Source organism: Castor canadensis, chromosome 2, assembly GCF_047511655.1.
Source record: "Castor canadensis chromosome 2, mCasCan1.hap1v2, whole genome shotgun sequence".
Classification (NCBI taxonomy): domain Eukaryota; kingdom Metazoa; phylum Chordata; class Mammalia; order Rodentia; family Castoridae; genus Castor; species Castor canadensis.
The window spans coordinates 131,425,760-131,445,872 of record NC_133387.1 but is presented as its reverse complement, the minus strand read 5'-3'; the positions used below and the strand labels follow the sequence as shown (position 1 = coordinate 131,445,872).

Here is a 20,113-nt window from a genome sequence, read left to right as displayed (position 1 = left end):
GTGGTGCTTGTTTACACGGCCGACCAGAGATGATTCTTTACTTGACATGCCTGGCTTCTTTTGCTTAGTATGTTTTCAAAGTTCATCCACGAGCCTGACACATAGCAGTATTTCATGCCTTTTACAGGGCAACATTTTGAACTCAGAGCATCCATTTGCTAAGCAAATGCTCTACCACTTAAGCCATGCTCACAGCCCTTTTTTGCTTTAGTTATTTTTCAGGTAGGGTCTTGTGTTTTCGCCTGGGGCCAACTTGAACCCTCAAACATCCTAGCTACAGCTCAGATCACAATCCTCCTAACTAGGGCCTCCCTTGTAGCTGGGACCACAGATGTGTGCCACCACGCCAGCTTATCAATTGAGATGGAGGTCTTACTCAATTTTTGCCCAAGCTGGCAAAAATTCAATCTCTACCTCCCAGGTAGCTAGGATTACAGATGTGAGCCATCTTCGCGCCCAGCCATGAGTAATATTTCTACGAACATTTGTGCACAAGTTTTTTAAGTGGGGCTCAGGTTTTGAACTCAGGGCTTTGCGCTTGCAAAGCAGGTGCTCTACCACTTGAGCCACACCTAGAGTCCATTTTACTCTAGTTATTTTTGGAGACAGGGTCTTCTCAGACTATTTGCCAGAACTGGCTTTGAACCACAATCTTCCCAATCTCAACTTCTCAAGGAGCTAAGACCACAGGTGTGAGCCATCAGCACCTGCTTGTACGCAAGATTTTAAAAAAACAAATTTTCATTCTCTTGGATACATGTTCACAAGGAGAAGTGCTGAGTCTTACGGTAACTATCTTTAGCACTGCCGGCGTCCAACGCTTCTCAGTGCCCCTCTCCTCGACTGCGGGGGACAAGCAGCTCTCACTGTGTGCTGTGTGCTGGTGGTGCCGAGCAACATGCTTACTTCACCTTACTGACTGTAATTCTAACCTTAAATTTTGTTTTGTTTTTGAGACAGGGTCTCCCTGTATAGCCCAGTCGGGTTTGAACTCAAGATCCTCCTGCCTCCATCTCCCAAGTGCTGGGATTACAGGTGTGCCCCACCATGCTCAACTATAGCCATAAACTTGAGAGATTTGGATGAAGCAATTCATAGTGTGTTTATATTAGCTTAGGGATCTTACACATAGGTCTGGTGACACATCCTCATTTGAGGTGATGCTTTCTGTAGTTTTGAGAATTGCAAGGGGTCTTCGTTGGGCTAAAACCCGTGAGGGATCTGCAGAAGGGCTGGAAAGAGACATACTCCATTTAGGAATTTTTCTTTTAAAAGACAACAGTAAAAAAAGAAAGAAAGAAAAGGGAAGGAAGGAAGGAAGAGAGGGAGGGAGGTAGGAAGGAAGGAAGGAAGGGAAAGGAAGGAAGAAACATAACAATAACCCCTTAATTCAATTTCTAATTTTCTTGAGACAGGCTCCAGCTATGTAGTCCAGGCTGGCCTTGAACCTGAGATCCTCCTGCCTCAATCTCTTGGGTGCTTGAATTCTGGGCGTGTGCCACCACACCCAGCTCCTCTCAGTTATAACAGCAGGAAACTTAGGTTAAATAAAAAACAACAACAACAAAACCCAACAAACCTTTCATCCTTTTTTTCTGAAAGAAGAAACTCATCAAATATGGAGAAGGGTACACTGGCACCTATAGAGAGTCCACATGTATTTATTTTAGGAGTTGCTTTATTCTTCAAGATAGCGAGACAATGTACTATGTTGTTTGAAAGCAGAAAGGCAATCTGTTTTATGATGAAAAACTTCAAGCATAGAAAAGTAGAGATCATTTAATTATAACAATGACCTAACCACGGATGACCTTGCTTCAATTATTTCTCCAGCAATGCTACTACTCCCCAAATCCAAAACCCGATTGTTTTATTTGTAAATATTTCAGAATGTTCTTCCAGAAGAGACTCCTAAACGTGTTTTAAAGACTCATCTACTGAGGCTGGCTCTCTTATGTTCTCGTTAGCCTTGCCAGTGCCATGCCTGCACAGTTTCCCTGTGACCGGGGCTGGGGAGGGGGTGGTGCAGTGTTAGGATTTACAATTCAACTCAATTTGGCTTATTTTTGCAAAACTACTTCCAAGTGGATATTCATGTTTCTACTGTTTTTTAACACATTTCTGAATAGAAAGGAGAACCGATTTAAAATTTTTTCCCTCCAAAAACCACTTTCCTTACAGTATTGGCTGCTGGACACTAGTGTTATGCTTAGCTTGGTGTACAGGACCTATGTGGCAGATTATTTGGTAGTCAGTGTAAATTTAAAATCTTATTCAAGCCAAACAATTCGAAGCGGTGATGAATTTTGCGTCTATCCTGTCTGCATCACTTTCCCATAATCACGACAGACAATCCCACTTGTGGCACAAGCCCCTCTTGTGCTCCTCAGTGAAACTCACCTTCACAGTGAGGCTCATCTTGCCAAATGTTTTCTGCCAGTGAAGCTTCCCTGTGAAGACATTTGCTTTACAACGTGTGCTTGATACCACAGAAAGAGCTGTTTGATTTTTAAAAGTTCAAGATTAAATATAATCTTGATTCTAAGAAATATCCTACTGTGGTCAATGCAAATTCTATTGGAAGATGGACCCTTGATCATTAAAAATGCTGTGGAAGTATACTTAATGGGAGACACTAAGTTACATTGTTAAGTAGGTTGCAAAGTGGTAAGCTGCCAATTTTATAAAACAAAAAACACGGCTGGTGGAGTGGCTCAAGTGGTAGAAGCCTGCCTCACAAGTGTGAGGCCCCAAGTTCAAGCTCCAGTGTCACAAAAAAAGTAGTGCACAGTGGGGCACCGGTGGCTCACGCCTATAATTCTAGCTTTAGGAAACAGAGATCAGGAGGATCGCGGTTCGAAGTCAGCCTGGGCAAATAGTTTGTGAGACCCTATCTAGAAAATACCCATCAAAAAAAGGTCTGGTGGAGTGGCTCAAACCCCAAGACCACAAAAAAAAGAACCCATAGTGCACATAAGGAGACAAACACCTACCTATGTCAACAGTTCTCTTGGTGGCAAACTTATTTGTTGTTTTATTGGACAGGGTCTGGATGTGTAGCCCAGGCTGGTCTCAAACCCACTATATGCTTGCTGGGATTATAGGAATGCACCACCAGGCCCGGGAGGAACATGATTTTTTTTTTTCCCTTTTTTTCCCACTTCATGTTTCCCCATTCACAATGCAGACCAGGCATATGGCCTGGGCTGAGGTGCATATGGGGTAGGTTTACTTTGCCTCCTCTTTCTATACAGTCAGTGTAAGAACACAGCTGTGGTAAGCACCAGGAGGCCATGATTTTTTTTTTTTTAAATGGAAAAAGTCAGCATGAAAGCTTACATTGTGACAGAAACTTAAAAAAAAATAGAGTGAGCCGGGTGCCGGTGGCTCACACCTGTAATCCTAGCTACTCAGGGCGCAGAGAACAGAAGGATCACAGTTCAAAGTCAGCCCAGGCAAATAGTTCGTGAGAAACAGGGCTGGTGGAGTGGCTCAAGGTGTAGGCCCTGAGTTCAAGCCCCAGGACCGCAAAGAAAAAAAAAAAAAATCATGTCAGAGCCAAGGAAACTTCAAGCCACTAGAATCAAATACTTTCCTACAAGCCCTAACCCTTCTGCCAATGGGGTCTTACCTGGGGTAAGAGTTGAGTGGACATGCAGAACTGGACAGGGCCATTCCTGGCATTTCCTGGGACTCTGAAGCAATTGGCAGTTGGGCTGGCTCCTCTATAAGCACCCTCTCTTTTTGCTGTTTTATTAAAATAAAAGCAATGTCTCTCTCATCCAGAAAATGCTGGCTACTTTCTAGCTCTAGCTAATGCTGGCTTTACTGTGCTCTCCCCTCAGCATCCACTAACCACACAAAATGTCTGTACCACAGTCCTTCCAAAGAGTTGTGTTCCCAGGACAAACTGGTCTGTTGTACTCAACTGAGCAGTGCCAAACACAGACTGCATTTCTTTACGTAACCCATTTCCATGGAAGATGACTGGAATAAAACTGATTTTTTGCTAAAATCAGTTAGCAAAATGTAGGTTAAAATATAAGTAAGAAGCCATGAGTTGTGTCACTTATTTCATAAGCCAAGACTTCTATTTGAAGTCTCCTGTTAAATTTCTTCCCTGATATTAATAACAAACTACGGAGAACTGAATGGGGGCTGGGAAGACTTTAACCTTCTATACTTCATTTAACAATATATGTTTAAATTTATTTCAGCCTGGGCATGTAGCTCAAAGGTAGGGTGCTTGCCTAGCATCTACAGGTCCTGGGTTTTATCCCCAGCACTGCAAAAAACAAAAACAAACAAGCAAACAAACAAAAAAACTCACCTTCCTCCCCAAAAAACCCAAACAACCACCAAAAGCTAATGTAACTCCCCAAACATTAGGTTTGTGAATTAAAAAAGTAAAAATTACCTGATCACCTGATCTTTCTTGCTGAGTAGTCTGGATTTCTTTCAGCTTCCTCTCCATCTCTTCAATCTGTTTCTGCATCTCTGCTCTCTTCTCTGCACTGGTCAACAGCTCGGCTGGAAACAGTAGAGGTGGCTGAGGCATTGCTCCTCAGGCAACTTATTCTGTCAAAACTGCCTTTGGGGGTTAATCTTAAATCCTCACTGCAGATGTCAGTGCAGGAGAAAATGATACAAGTGAAGCGAGGGCCTCAATTTGAGGTCCAGGTCTCTACTATTCACATAGTAAATAAGAGTACCCTATCTAGTATGTGCCAAGTAAACTTTTAAACAGGTTCAGTGATGTACAACACCAAGTTCTTGGTGGTGTGATGCCAAACATTTAAGTATGGGAGACACACAAAGAAATTAATAAAAATTGGTGTGTAAATAAAATGATAGGAGAATTGGGACTAGATAAAAGCTGGAGCTCAGTGGCTACTAAAGACCAGTGATCAGATACAGCCATTCTGATAAAGCTGAAACTTGACAGCCAAAGGGCGGGTAACAGAAAGACCTAGAAAAAGTTCCCCTAATGCAGGAAAAAGGTCAGTGTGTTCAAGAATCCAGAAGAAAACCAGCCTGGTTGCAGCACAGTAAGAGGGAGACTAGTAACAGATGGTGTTGGAGAGGCAGGGAATGGCTAAGTCATGGATGGGTTTTTTTGTCTTTGCTTTTTAACTGAGGCAGGGTCTTGCTACTTAGCCTAGGCTGGCCTCAAACTCACGCTCCTCCTACCTTACCTTCCCTAGAGCTGGGATTATATCTATGACCACCACGCCTGACTTCACATGGTGTTTTAACAAACAGCCAATGGATTTGGCAAAAGGGTTTATGGTGACCATGATCAGAGCTGTGTCACTGAAGAGAACGGAAGCCCAAGGAAATAATGGATGATGAAAAAATCTGATTACAACCCAGGAAATCTTGCTGTAAATGGAAGTGGAAAAATGGGCTAATGGCTTGAGAGGAATATGCGGACAATGGGAGAATTCTTAAAAAGCAGTGCCTTTGTCTGAAGAGAATAGTAGAAAGAGAGAAATGCTGGAGGAGAAAGAAAACTGTCAGGGCCAAATCTTTGAGATGAGAAGAGGATAAGTTCTAAAACTCAAATGGGGGCTGGAAGTGTGGCTCATGTGCTAGAGCGCCTGCCTAGCAAGTATGAGGGCCTGAGTAACACACCCCCCCCACACACACACACACACAAAACTGCAAAAAACAACAGCAACGAACTAACCAAGCAAACAAATGGACAGACCCTAACAGGAATAGAAAAATTTTAACTTTTTTTTTTGGCGGTACTGGGGGTTGATCTCAGAGCCTCACATGCTAAGCATGCTACCACTTGAGCTATTCCGCCAGCCCAATTTTAACAGAAAGACTGCTGGGGAGAGTGTATGAGCACAGACTTTAGATAAGATGGTAGATTTGGTAGACTGCCTCTGTTTTCTCAATGAACTAGGACATAGATCATAGCTGAGAAGGGACAAAGATGTAAATGATTTGAAAATTAGTTGTCTAGCAGACAGAAGAAACCCATCTACCAGGGAACCATAGGAAGACTGCTAGGCACTGGTGAATACCCATTTGAGATTTGTGGTTACAGATTTAACATGAGACCAGTACACTAACAGGTATATTTAAGCCACTGGAATGCAGGTGCACAATGTGAGCAGACAGCTGAACATAAGCAGGGTTAAGGTCTTGCCAGGTGCACACACAGGGTATTTCTAGGGAAGGGATGAGAATGATTGATCATGGCTAAGCTGGGAAGACAGGAAGTCAGGACACAAACATGGCAATGAATAGTAAGACAGCAAGTGTTAGGGACAGATGCGATTTCTGATTCCAGGAGTACAGTCCTATAGCAAGTGAGCTAAAAGAGAAGGTGATGGGCCAAAATACAGGAACTTCAAAGCAGATTTCAGTGGTGGCAAGGTCTACAGTAAGACCATGGGAGGGGTAATGAGTGGAGTTGAGGAAGAGACTGCCAGAGGTCAAAGAATTGAAAAGCTGTGGTAGTGATGGTGCAGAGACAGAAAAAAATAATGCCGAGCCAGGCGCTTAGCAAATTATGAACCTTGTCTCAAAAAGAAATCAAGCAGGGGCTAGTGGAGTGGCTCAAATGGTAGAGCACCTGCCTGGCATGCATGAAGCCCTGAGTTTAAACCCCAGTGTTGCCAAAAAAAACAAGCAAAAACAAAAAAAAAAACAAGAAACCAAACAAAACTCCCAGAGTTCAATCCCCAGCAACCCCCGTCCCCAAACACACACAAAAAGAAAAAGTCCACAAAACCTTTCAGAGGTCAATGCCTTTTTATCTCCTCAAATCCCACTTAACCCTAGCATGGGTCCTTTGGGAGCTGAGAATAAAATGTACTTCTGTCTTACTTCTATATGCCAGGTATGGGCTAGATTTTTTCCTTAATAATGTATGATCTAAAAACCTAGTTCCCCTCCCCCAGTTCAGCAGGCTCCCCACCCCCACCCCCACCCCCTGCTGCCTATTTCTTTCTTGGGACAATTCCTTTTAAAAAGCCTCACCCCACTAACTTCTTGCTTTACAGTCATGCCTCCTTCCTATCTAGATACACAGGCTCCATTTTGAATGCGTTACCTGAACCAGAGCACTTGTGTCAGCCTTGGAAGGCAATGTAACAAGTAAAGGCAATTCTAAGCTTACTGACAGTCCACTTTACAGAAGTGTGCTTTTAACTTGCCACAGCCAACCACAGAAGTATTGCCTCCTGTTAAGAGAACTGGCCTACAGCATCAGGCCATCCTGGTATTTGTGTATAAGAAACATTACTTTCTTCTTTCCTGGTATAGGTCATAACCAAAATGTGTAAATGGCTGAAATTTATTTTTGGACTGTCCCCTTTCTTCCTCTCCTCAGGTGCTAATGCCCTAGACCCCAAGTATTTCCTTCTCTGCTTTTCAGCCTGTTCCGCTTCCCTGCCACTACCAAGTACTCCAGACTCCATTACCTCAAATCCTCAGTTTCTCAACTTACACTAAAGCGTCCCTTAATTTAGAAAGAAGATAATGTCTTTAAGAGAGAATACAAGTCACTATTCTAAGTGGCTAAGATGGGACCAAATATGTTATTCTAAATAAGCCCTTGGAGAATTTCAGGCTGAGTATTAAAGATGCAATGACTTAACTTCAGGTAACATCAAGACAAGTACTCAGCTGGGAGTGATGGTACACACCTGTAATCTCAGCACTCAGGAGGCAAAGGCAGGAGGATCACAAGGTCAAGGTCTTCCTGAGCTACATAGTGAGATTCTGCCTCAAAAATGTGAACTAGAAAAGTACTTAACAGCATGGCACACACGCACGCAAGTCAGGATCATAGATGTCTGTTTATTTCGTTGGGGAATATGACTTGCTCCTGCACACTCCAGCTGCTGCTCTTCCTTCAGCCTGAGTACAGACTCACTTTTTCCACAAGGGTTTATGTAGGCAGCAGCAATGGGAGTTCAGCGTATATACAGAGAGAAACAGCAGGCCACAGAAACATCACACAAAGGTGTGGATAACGGGGCAACTTTCCTTAGACTTAATGTTTCAGCTCAACCTTCCTATAGAAAGCTACTTTCACAAATTTGAATTAGACCAACATACATACCTTCCCTTCGCTCTTTCAATTTCTTCCGGAAAACTTCAGCCCGGATTTCTTCAAAGGAGAACTCCCCAACTCCTGCATAAATCTTCTCCTTACAATACATCATCTTCTCTTTCTTCTCCTCAGACTCTTGTTGATGGCTCTGAACCCTTTGCAGGGGATCACCCTCTTCCTTTCCAGGCTTTCTGGTGCTTAGAATGTGGTTTATACTCGGTTCAATTTTACAAGGTGTCCTAAAGACACAAAATAATTACTATTGACTGTGAAGTCAAATGTTATTTCTTACATGTTTTCACTAAACACATGGACAATGCCAACAGCAATGCTATACGTTATCCATTTCAAGAGAAAAAAGTGTGAGAAGTAAGAAAGATTAAACAAAGGGGCTAAAAGTACCTTACAAGGATCCTCAATAATTTTGCCCTGGGTCTGGGAATGTAGCTCAGAGGTAAAGCACTTGCTCAGCATGAGCGAGCACTCACGCTCTGGGTTTGATCCCCAACACCAGGAAAGAGGTGGACAGTGTTCTGAGATAGGAAATGAGCAGTAGGTTAGGGTCATCTATCACTTATAGGTAAAAATAAGCCTGAAGACTACATCTTATTCAAACCCAGTGTGCGAAAGGAAGTTAACCTAAGCAATGAAGTAATTTTTCACTGATTTGCATCCAAAGAAATTAGTTAGAAATATAGAATTATATGAGCAACACTGGGGTTTGAACTCAGGGCTTCACACTTGATAGGTAGGTGCTATACCACTTGAGCCACTCCGCCAGCCCTACTTTAAGGTTTTTAACTAAGGGGAAGTATTTTCTTATATGCTTCCCTCCCACTCCTAGTACTGGGGATAGAGTCCAGGGTCTTTTGCATGCTAGGCAAGCACTGTACCACTGAATTATGACCCTAACTCTTTTTTTATTTTGAGATAAGGCCTTCCTAGGTTGCCCAGGTTGGACTTGAACACAAGGTCCTCCTGCCTCAGCCCTTGAGTAGCTGGGATTACAGGTATGTACACAACCACAACTAAAGATATCTGGTCCTTCCCCGGTCAACTGAATCAGAAACTATAATGGTAGATTTAAGCATGTCCATGTTTAAAAGGCTTCTCCCACTGGCTCAACCTGATAAAGGACTTCTCTAAAAAACTCACACTAACATCACACATCACTGTTTAAGTCTGATGTTTTCCCTCTAAGATCAGGAATAGGACGAGGATGTCTACTCTTGCCACTTCTATTTGACACTGTACTAGAAGTTCTGGCCAGAGCAAGAAAAAGAAACAGAAGTAGCCCAGATGGGAAAAGATCAAGTGAAACTATCTCTATATAGTAATCCAAGAACGTGATCGCATTAAATCAGCCAAGTTGCTGGGTAGGATGGGGAACGACTATAGTTCCAACTACTCAAGAGGCCAAGGCAGGAGAACACTTGAACCCAGGAACATATATTGCCTAGGCAACACGGTAGTTCCCACCTCAAAAGAAAAACTGCATTCTGTACACTTGCAATGAACAACCTGAAAATAAAATTCAGAAAATGATTCTATTTATAAGAACTTTCTTAAAAACAACAACAACAAAAAACACAGAACATTTTTTTTTTGGTACGGGGGTTTGAACTCAGGGCTTACATCTTGAGACATGCCACCAGCCCTTTTTGTGTAATGGGTTTTTTTCCAAGATAGGGTCTCTCAAACTATTTGCCCTGGCTGGCTTTGAACCATGATCTTCCTGATCTCTGCCTCCTGAGTAGCTAGGATTACAGGCATGAGTTACTAGAGGCCAGCTCTCAGAACAAATTTAAAATAAATATGTACAGTTATCTCATCAAAGATATACAGATGAAAAATAAGCATATGAAAGGGCACTCAACATCAGAAGTCATTAAGGGACTGCAATTAAAACAATAACGAGACACCACTGCATACCTATTAGAGTGGCTAAAATCTAAAATATTCATAACACTAACGCTGGCAAGGATGAGGAGCAATGCGAACTCATCCACAGTTACTAGGAATGCAAACTAGAACAAAGATAAACTTAGCCTTACGATCCAGCCCAGTCAGATGAATTAAAAACTTCTGTGCAAACAAAAAGCTACATATGAATGTTTAGGCAACCTATTGATAACTGCTAAAACTTGGAAGCAACCAAGGTATCCTCCAATAGGTGAATGGATAAACAACTATGGTAAATCTGTGCAATGAAATATCATGCACCACTAAAGGAAAGGGAGCTACTAAGCTGAAAAAGGATTTGCAGGAACCCTGAATGTATATCGTCAAGCAAAAGAAGCGAGTCTGAGAGGGTATGACTCCAGGTATATGACATTCTGAAAAAGGCAAAACTGTAAAGACAATAAAAAAGATCAGTAGTTCCCAGTGACTCAGGGAGAGGAAGGGAGGGAAGAAGATGGAGCATGGGGGATTTTTAGGGCAGTAAAACTTTTGTAAGGCAATAGAATGATGGAAAGATGACATAATGCATTGGTCAAAACTCAAAGAACTGGCTTGGAGTGGTGGCCATCCCTATAATCCCAGTACAAGAGAGGCCAAGGCAAGAGGATTTCAAATTAAAAGCCACCATGGACTACATAGCCAGTTCGAGGTCTGGTTAGGCTACACAGTGAGACCCTGTCAGAAAAAAATAAAACAAAATAAAAACAGCAACAAAACTTCTGGGCTTCAAAAGATTTCATCAAGAAAATGAAAAGAAAGTGGGGCATTGTGGCACACACCTATAATCCCAGGAGGATCTAGAGTTCAAGGTCAGTCCAGGCAAAAGTCAGAAAGACCCTATCTCAAAAACAAAATACAAACAAAAAGGCTGAGGATGTGGTCCAACAATAGAGCACAGCACAATGAGGCCTTGGGTTCAATTCTCAGTACTGCCAAGAAATAAAATAAAAAGTAAAAAGACAACTCAGAATAGGAGAAAATATTTGTACATTATGTACCTGAGAAGAAACTTATATCTATCATATATAAAGAACTCTTACAACTCAACCATGAAAAGACAACTCAATTAAAAACAGCAAAAGAATTTGAGTACATGTCTCTCCAGAGATGTACAAATGGCCAAAAAATCCATGAAAACATGCTCTAAGTCACTTGTCATTAGAAAACTGCATATCAGACCACAAAGAGGGGCTGGAGATGCAGCTCAGTGGTTGAGTGTTTGCTTAGCATGTATGAGGCTCTGGATTTGAACCCCAGTACCAAAAAAAAAAAAAAAAAAAAAAAAAAGGAAAAAAGGGATCACTTCACACTCACAAGGATGGTAATAACCAGGGACAGATACCAACAAATATTGGCAAGGATGTGGAGAAATGAGGACACTCATGCATATGGGAATGTGGAAATATAAAATAGTGCAGTCTCCAGTAGAGGAAGCACAAGGCCCTGAGTTCAAAACCCAAAACTGCAAAAAAAAAAAAAAGAAAAGAAAAGAAAGACTAAATTAAATACTGAGTATTAAAGTACAAGTCTGAAGGAGTAGGGAATGGAACAGAAGCTTTATGTACGAGAAGCAGCATATCACAAAAAATGTATCATCCTAAAAAACTGGCAGTCAGAAAACTTGGATTCTGAACCCTGATTGGCCACTAAATAGTTGTAACTGGAAATAATTTTCTAGTTTAAAAATGTTGTAGCTACTTCATAAGTGGAACAAAAGAAAAAACAAAAGCCCTCCAATAGTTTTCTGTTCAAATGCGTAAGTGACTGTGCTTGCTAAACTGAAATGGCTATATAAAACAAAAAGAATTGACATGACAATGAATTTTAAAGCTAGCCAGGAAACTTTTTAGATAAAACAAGATTTGAATTTTGTTTGGAACAAGTGTTTTTATTTTTCAACTTGTACTTTAAAAAATTAGGTCAAAGGAGATGATCAAAGGAAAGCTTACTAAATGCAAGTTGGCATTCTGGATTGGTGTCAGGACATCAGCAGAAAATGAGATCAAAGTGAGGGAGCCTCAGAGCCCTCTCTAGTGGTCACCAGTACTGCATCAATGGTAATTTCTCAGTTTTAGCAAATACACCGCAGGTTAGAAAGTGTTCGCTTGCATCAGGGTATGTGGAGTAGGGGTACACAGACTTTCTGTGTTGTCTTCTTACCTTCTCTATAAATCTAAAGTCATTCCAAACTAAAATCTACTCAAAGAAAAAGCTGGCAGCAGAAACTATTTAAAATTAGGGAAAATAAAACAAGATATTGGTATCCAGTAATTCTTGTATTCAAATGATTTCTAGAACTGAATTACACAAAATGTATTTCCAGAAGTACTTAGTTTTGGAACTACATATACCCAAACACTCAATAAAACATTTAACACCTACCCTATGTCAGCTACTGGAGTTAGAGTTGGAAGACACAGTACCTGACCTAGCAGATGGGAAGAAACAGAAAGTCTACAAGGGGAGGTAAACATTGTGTAGGGTATGAAGCAAATCTGGAGAGGATGGTGGGAGAGGGGGGTGGCACAGATGGAACGGATAATAGCAAGTGTTTCACAAAAGGTTTCCTGGAGGGAACAACATCTGAGCACAGTCCTATAGTGGAAATAAAAATAAGCCAGGTGGAAGAAGGTAAGAGGGGAGGCGAGGGTGTTCTAGACAAGTTCAGGAGCTTATCGCCTAGTGTGACCACATGTGGGAAGGGGAAATAGAGATGTGAGCAGAGGCCAAATCATTCATGAGGACTTATATATACTTTTGTTTGTTTGGTTTACGTTTTTTGGGAGGTACTGGGGTTGAAGTCAGGGCTTCATGCTTGCCAAGCAGGCTCTCTACAGTTTGAGCCACTCCTCCAAGTCCATTTTCCCCTAATTATTTTGGAGATAAGAGTTGAGGGCTGGTCTTGAACCACAATCCTCCTGATCTCAGCCCCTCCCGCCCGCCCCTGCCCCAAGTAGTTAGGATCACAGGTGTGAGCCACAGTGCCTGGCAATTTAATAATTTCTTTTTTTAAAAAGTATAACTGAAAAATAAAGAACTTAAACTTGTTCCAAACCAAACTTAGATTTTACTTTATCTAAAAAGTTTTCTGGGTAGCTTTAAAATTCATACAATGTCAATTCATTTTGCATAACTATTTCCATTTGGAAAACATATAAAGCACTTACATAAGAAGCTATTCCAAGAGCTGGCAGAAAAAAAGGGCCAGTGGAGTGGCTCAAGTGGTAGAGCACCTGCCTAGTAAGTATACTGAGTTTGACCTTCAGCACCACCAAAACAAAAAGAAAAACTCACAACACATGTGGGCACTGAGGCATACACCTGTAATGCAGTGTTCTAGAAGCTAAGGCAGGGAGATTATGAGTTCAAAGCCAGCCTGGGCTACACAGCAAGACTCTTATCTCAAACCCCACCCTACCCTCAACCTAAAGAAAAATGTGTAGAGATGTCAAATAAGACACCCATGAAAAAGAATTTAAATAAGAATAAAGTTCAACATTTTCTTTACCATGTTAACTTTTATATAATTTGTGCTTCTAAAAAGTGACTTGAAACATTAGAAAAATTACATTCTATAAATGTATGCTAACAATTTCTATAAAGGTTCATGTGAATTTCTTAATAGCCTCCCCAGTGCTGAACATGGTAGTGCACAGCTGTAATCCCAGCACTGGGGAGGCTGAGACAGGAAGATTTTGAGTTCAAAACCAGCCTAGGGTACATACTGAGCTCAAGGCCAGCATGGGTACAAACCCTCAACATAAATAAATAAATAAAAAAGAAAGAGCCAGGTGCTGGTGGCACATGCCTGTAATCCTAGCTACTCAGGAGGCAGAGATCAGGAGGATCTCAGTTCGAAGCCAGCCTGGGCAAATAGATCACGAAACCCTATTTCAAAAAAACTCATCACAAAAAAAAAAAAAGAAAGAAAACAACGGTCTGATGGAGTGGTTAAGGTGTAGGCCCCGAGATTAAAAAAAAAAAAAAAAAGAAATAGCTTCCCTGCTCCTGAGCTCTCCTCAGAATTTTTGCTTAAAAATGTTACTTATTTTTGCATTGTTATGGTATCTAGTATGAGTTCTAAATTAATTGACAAAGAAACTGGTACACTGAGGCACAGAACTGAACCTAGTATTAGAACTTGGCAAAGATAAGTTTTAGACAAAACCTCAGACTGATTATCTGCTTAAAAGTAGAACATCTCACTTAAATCACAATGATTACCACCTTTGTGGGGTGTTTCTTTTTTTTGTTTGTTTGTTTTTGCAGTACTTGGGTTTGAACTCAGGGCCTATACTTTGAGCACCTTGAGCCACTCTACCAGCCTTATTTTTTGTGAAGGGTTTTTCCGAGATAGGGTCTCATGAACTATTTGCCTGGGCTGGCTTTGAACCATGATCCTCCTGATCTCTGCCTCCTGAGTAGCTAGGATTATGGGTACTGGAGGCAAGAGCCTCCAGCGCCTGGCAATGATTACATTTGTTACAGCAATGTGAATATAAACCTAATTATTAATTAATTAATTAATTATTAATTATTAATTAATTTTTTTCTGATAAAAATATAACTCCATGATCTTTTAGCACTAACATACTCCAGGAATACAAACAGAGGACACAAAGCTTTGCGTTGCTACTTTCATTCCTACAAAGACAGAAATATCTCTGGAACTACAACAGGTGCCTCTGTTCACCCTTAATAACTCACACTTGAAGGCATCTGGACACCAAACTCACATGGCTGGCTGCTGTGCAGTCTCTTCCACATATGGAGTAAAACTGGGAAGCACCGGGGGTGCAGGTGTTAGCAAAGCTGATGTGCCATGAGGCTGGAAATAAAGAAAACCAAAATTACCATAGTTTTACATTCTGCCACAAAACACACAGATCATGATTAGATATTCAGAAGGAATTAAGAGATGCTAAAAATACTCTTCTACTCTAAAACCGAAAGAAGTCTTTGTTATGTTGGCAATACGTTTGTCCCTCACCCTGTAGTCCAAGGGCCTATCTGAATTCCAGGGGCCTGCTTGCAGCTCATTCTCTTTGGCCCTGGGGACAGGGGGTGCCATCCACGGCTGGACTGTAGGTTTAGACAACTCTGCTCTAGAAGCCTTATCGGCATTTTCATCAAAAACAGTAATTTGACGATTACTTTGCATCTGCTGAGGGACTGGATTCTGGAGTCCTCTATTCCGGCTTGGAGCTAGGAGAGAAATGACAACATCTCACATGAAGTCTGTAACTATCAGGCTGGATACCACATAGGGCACACCTATTCTTCCCCAAAGGACAATATTTCCACTACCATAAAATGACAAGAGATTAAAACTTTTAAACCTTAATGAATCAATTAGTAGCATTATCATTCTGTCTTATTCTTTTTCCCTGTCCCACCACCTTCAATCTTTTATTCATAAATTTCCAAAAAAGAAATTCTACATCTTCCTTCAGTCATCATCATAACAGCATCTGGTTTTATCAAGAACTAACCTAAATCTTTATTTTTCAGCTTTAAATTTTCTTTCAGTGGAAATCAACACAATGTACCACAAGCAGAGAACACAAAATCGACCCATTATTAGGGATGTTTTCTGTCGTGAGATAGGTTATCATTTTAAGCTCCATCAGGAGCTCAATGTAATAGCTGCTGGCACTATACACCATGCATTCTAATTCCAGGATTTTCAAGCATCATTCTGATTCCTGATAAACTGATACCAGGAGAGGAATAAGAAACCAAAACAATCAGCCTGGTCCACATGTCTATCTGCTATAAATCAGTTAAAGTTTGTTGTTTCTTTACTTTCTGGATCATTTTGCTATGAACCTAAACTTAATCTAAAAAAGTTACTGTCAATTATTTTTAAAGTTCCCTGTTAATTACCATCACCTTTGTATGCCCAATTTCTGGTAGTAAAAGGCTGAGGATGGGATCCTTGACTACATTAATGTCATTGTCTGAGACTTTAGTTTGATACCTACTGTACTACTACACATTTCTTTCAACTAACAAACTCTAACTCAGAAGATGATGCTTCCAGGGCTGGCAGATTGATTTAAGCAGTAAGAGCACCTGTCTCTGCAAGCCTGGGGCCCTGAGTTCAAACCCCAGTGCCTCAAAAAAACCAAAAAACAAACAAACAAAAAAACAAACCATGTAGAAGATGATGTTTCCTAAATATCAGGTATTCCTTAATTCAGACACAAAACTGCTGGAACTTTTTGGATTTACTGCACAGTTCTATTAGCTCTCCTTTGACTTCCTTCTGCTACCCAGGCCTCAGGAAGCTAGGACAGTTACTACACATATCTTTATGCCTTATCTTCTTGCATAACTTGCCTACCACAAAGGACTGAGGGTTTTCCAAATGAACACCTAGCACACACACCCTTGAGAGCCCCTCCCACACGGCTGATGGGAGCCCGGGCCGTCTTTTTGCCTTTGCTCTTCAGTTCAGCTAGTGTGCTGCGCTGTGGTACAGAAGACCCAAAACCTTCCTCCTCCTCCTCTTCTTTCTCAAGCGCCATGAGACTTTGTCGAGACACTCGAGCCTGGAATTGTCTGAAGGAAGAGAAAGACAATTAATTTTTGGTTGAGATAACCACTACTCAAAGTTTCTGATTTGTTAAAGTAAACAAAGGCGAATAGACTGAAGGAAGAAATACAGAAATGTCCCAAAGAAAGTGTTTATTCTCTCAGAAATGGAGAGTCACCTTGAGATCAGAAAAAGTTCTGGCTAGAATGATTTAGTTCCCCCTTTGTCCAAGTTTGAAGTTAAAAATACTCTGAAAATCACTATTAGGTTGATCAAATTAGGGCAACTAAGAATGTGAAATTATAAAAATCAGGTTCCCATCAACTTTTTACCATAAAACTTTAAAAACTTAGATAGTTGAAAAGTAACCAACTCCCACATACCCTTAATTCAGACAGCCCCACTATTAGCATTCGCCACATGTTTTTCACCGTTGGGTTCTCTGCACACACCACACTCACAGGCACAGGCACACACACCACACACCCACAGTTTTCCGACCCATAGGAATTGAAGTGGCACACAACTTGACATTGTCCTTAGCTGGCAGGAGTTTGAAAACTCAACTTTCTGTGCTGCTGCCACCATTCTAAGTGTCATCAGGAAGATAAAAACTGTGAATGGACTGTGTGGACGGCCTACTGTAACTTTTCTCTCCTGCACACTAACTAGACAATGCACAAAGAGAAACTATCGGTGAGTACAAAGTATACCATAGCAAGTGGACTGTGGAGAAGAGGCAAAACTTACAACCTTCCCATGGCTGTGTCCTGTTTTGTTTTGAACTGTTGTAGAGAGGGTGTGGGGCTCTAAAACTCCTAGAGAAAGCACATCTTTGAGGTCAGAGTGGGAGCAGGGGATTCTGAGTGCCAAAGAGTACAGAGCAGCACTAGACAGGAATAAGAGGAAGAAGGGGACTCCTCACTGTACACACAAACAAGCACATCCCGGATTGCTCCTGAGCCATGGACCAGGGAAAGGACCTGACGCTTGAGCTCTGACATAACCACTGCCCCAGACTCTTAAGAGTCCTGAACAGGACACACAAACAGACTACAGCAGCACAACGAAGGTCTTGAAAACTGAATGGCACTGGAACGATCTGAAATTCGGTTGCCCACCAAGATATAAACATCAACATTCTCTAGAGATCATCAACCAACAGGACCAGAACCTCAGAGCAAATGTCCTAGGCACAATTCATAATTATGTGACACACAGAGCGCCAGGAAAATATGCCAGATCTCACAGGAAAAGACAAGGAACAAGTAATATAATTTATTTATCTATACAATTTATCTTTAAAACATTTTCTTACAACTCATATTGCCAAAATTTATAAATATCCTATTCAAAACTTTGTTCCCACAAGAAAAAAATACAGATAAAATGTAGATTTGCTAATCAAATAATGATTAAAACTGAATAACAAGTTAATGTCACACAAGAGAGATTAAAGCAGCTATTGTAACTGAGATAATACAAATGAGGTAAAGGTAAAAGTGTTTCAAATGAGTTTCAATTTTTGTTTTGCAGTACTGGGTTTGAAACTCAGGGCCTCACACTTGCCAGGCAGACATTCTACCACTTGAGCCACACCACCCAGCCCAAGATACAAATTCTTAACAGATATTATAAAAAAGAATACAAAAAAAATAGAAATTTGTTTTTTCCTAAAAAATGCAGTATCTGAAATTAAAAATTTCTTGGATGACTCAATACAAGAATGGAGTTGGAAGACGGCAAGAGAATATGACCTGAGATAGATCATTAAAGTCCATCAGCCTAACAGAAAAAAAGATTAAAAATGTTTTAAATGAGCAGTGTTAGGGACCTAGGAACAATATCAGAAGACCCACATTAATAAAATCAGAGAAGAAAAGGGGACATAACCAGAAATACTAACGAAATCCAGACTCATTAGAGAGTACTTTGAAAACTTATAGTAAACTAGGAAGTCTAGATAAAATGGACAAATTCCTAGATGCATATAACCAACCAAAATTGAGCCAAGAAGATATTAATCACCTACATACATAGTCCTATTACATGTAATGAAATTGAAGCAGTAATAAAGAGTCTCCCTACAAAGAAGAGCCCAGGAGCTGATGGATTCATGGCTGAATTTTACCAAATCTCTAAAGAAAACTAGCACCAATATTCCTCAGACTTTTCCAGGAAATAGAAAGGGAAGGAACACTACCAAACTCATTCTATGAAGCCAGCATTAAACTCATTCCAAAACCCAATAAAGACATAACCAGAAAAGAGAATTATACACCAATATCTTTAATGAATAGAGATGCAAAGATTCTCAACAAAATACTGGCAACAGAATCTAACAACATGTCAAAAAGATCATACATCATGACCAAGTCGGTTTCATCCCAAGGATGCAAGGATGGTTCAACATACTTAATTCTATAAACATAATACAGCACATAAAGAGAAGCAAGGACAAAAACCACACGATCCTCTCAGTTGACACAGTAAAAGCCTTTGACAAAAACCAACACTCTTTCATGACAAAAGCTGTGAAGAAACTAGGAATAGAGGAATGTTTCTCAACATAATAAAGGCTATATATGACAAACCTAGAGCCAATATCATACTAAATGGAGAACAACTGAAACCATTCCCCTTAAGTTAGGAATAAGACAGGGCTGTCCACTTTCTCCACTCCTATATTGAATAGCAATAAGACAAGAGCAAGAAACAAAAGGGATTCAAATAGGGAAGGAAGAAGTCAAACTATCCATATTTGCAGATGACATGATCCTATACCTAAGAGACTCCAAAAACGCTACCAAAAACTACTAGAAATCATAAACTCTTTCAGCAAAGTAGCACGATACAAAATTAACATACAGAAATCAATAGCCTTCCTATATACCAACAACAAAAAGACTAAGAAAGAAATCAGGGAAAAATCCCATTTACAATAGCTTCAAAAACATTAAAGTACCTTGGAATAAATTTAACAAAAGAAACTAAAGACCTTTTTAATGAACACATAAACCATTGAAAAAAGAAATCTAAGACATTAGAAAATGGGAAGACCTTCCATGCTCATGGATTGGTAAAATCAACATTGTGAAAATGGCCACAGTACCAAAAGCAATCTACATATTCAGCACAATCCTATCAAAATTCCAATGACATTCTGCACAGAAATAGAAAAATCAATCTTGAAATACATATGGAAACACAAAAGACTTCAATTAGCCAAAGCAATTCTGAGCAAAAAAGTCCAATGCCGGAAGCATCACAATACCTGACTTCAAACTATACCACAGAGCCATAACAATAAAAACAGCATGGTACTGGCACAAAAACAGACAGGAGGAGCAATGGATCAGAATAGAAGATCCAGACAAACGCACGCATCTATAGTCATCTGATCACAAAGGAACCCAAAACACATGATGGAGAAAAGACAGCCTCTTCAATAAATGCTGCTGGGGAAACTGGATATCCACATGTAGAAGACTGAAACTAGATTCCTGTCTTTCACCCTCTACCAAAATCAACTCAAAGTG

General features: G+C 40.5%; 1 protein-coding gene and 1 non-coding gene across 2 annotated transcripts in view; both read right to left on the bottom strand.

Annotated features, from left to right (window-relative positions):
- Nucleotides 1–20,113, bottom strand: part of Bub1b (BUB1 mitotic checkpoint serine/threonine kinase B) — a 57,783-nt gene that overhangs the window by 13,219 nt on the left and 24,451 nt on the right. The window contains exons 6-14 of the mRNA XM_074065654.1: nt 16,428–16,600; nt 15,027–15,241; nt 14,773–14,864; nt 8,084–8,313; nt 4,418–4,530; nt 3,632–3,747; nt 2,401–2,450; nt 1,580–1,640; nt 1,127–1,232 (exon numbers count right to left, since the gene is read on the bottom strand). Coding sequence (XP_073921755.1) covers nt 1,127–1,232; nt 1,580–1,640; nt 2,401–2,450; nt 3,632–3,747; nt 4,418–4,530; nt 8,084–8,313; nt 14,773–14,864; nt 15,027–15,241; nt 16,428–16,600 — 1,156 coding nt within the window. The remainder of the gene's footprint in view (nt 1–1,126; nt 1,233–1,579; nt 1,641–2,400; nt 2,451–3,631; nt 3,748–4,417; nt 4,531–8,083; nt 8,314–14,772; nt 14,865–15,026; nt 15,242–16,427; nt 16,601–20,113) is intronic.
- On the bottom strand, nt 3,163–3,293 carry LOC141421127 (small nucleolar RNA SNORA51). The gene has a single exon (XR_012445801.1). It is a non-coding gene; the product is annotated as a small nucleolar RNA SNORA51 (small nucleolar RNA).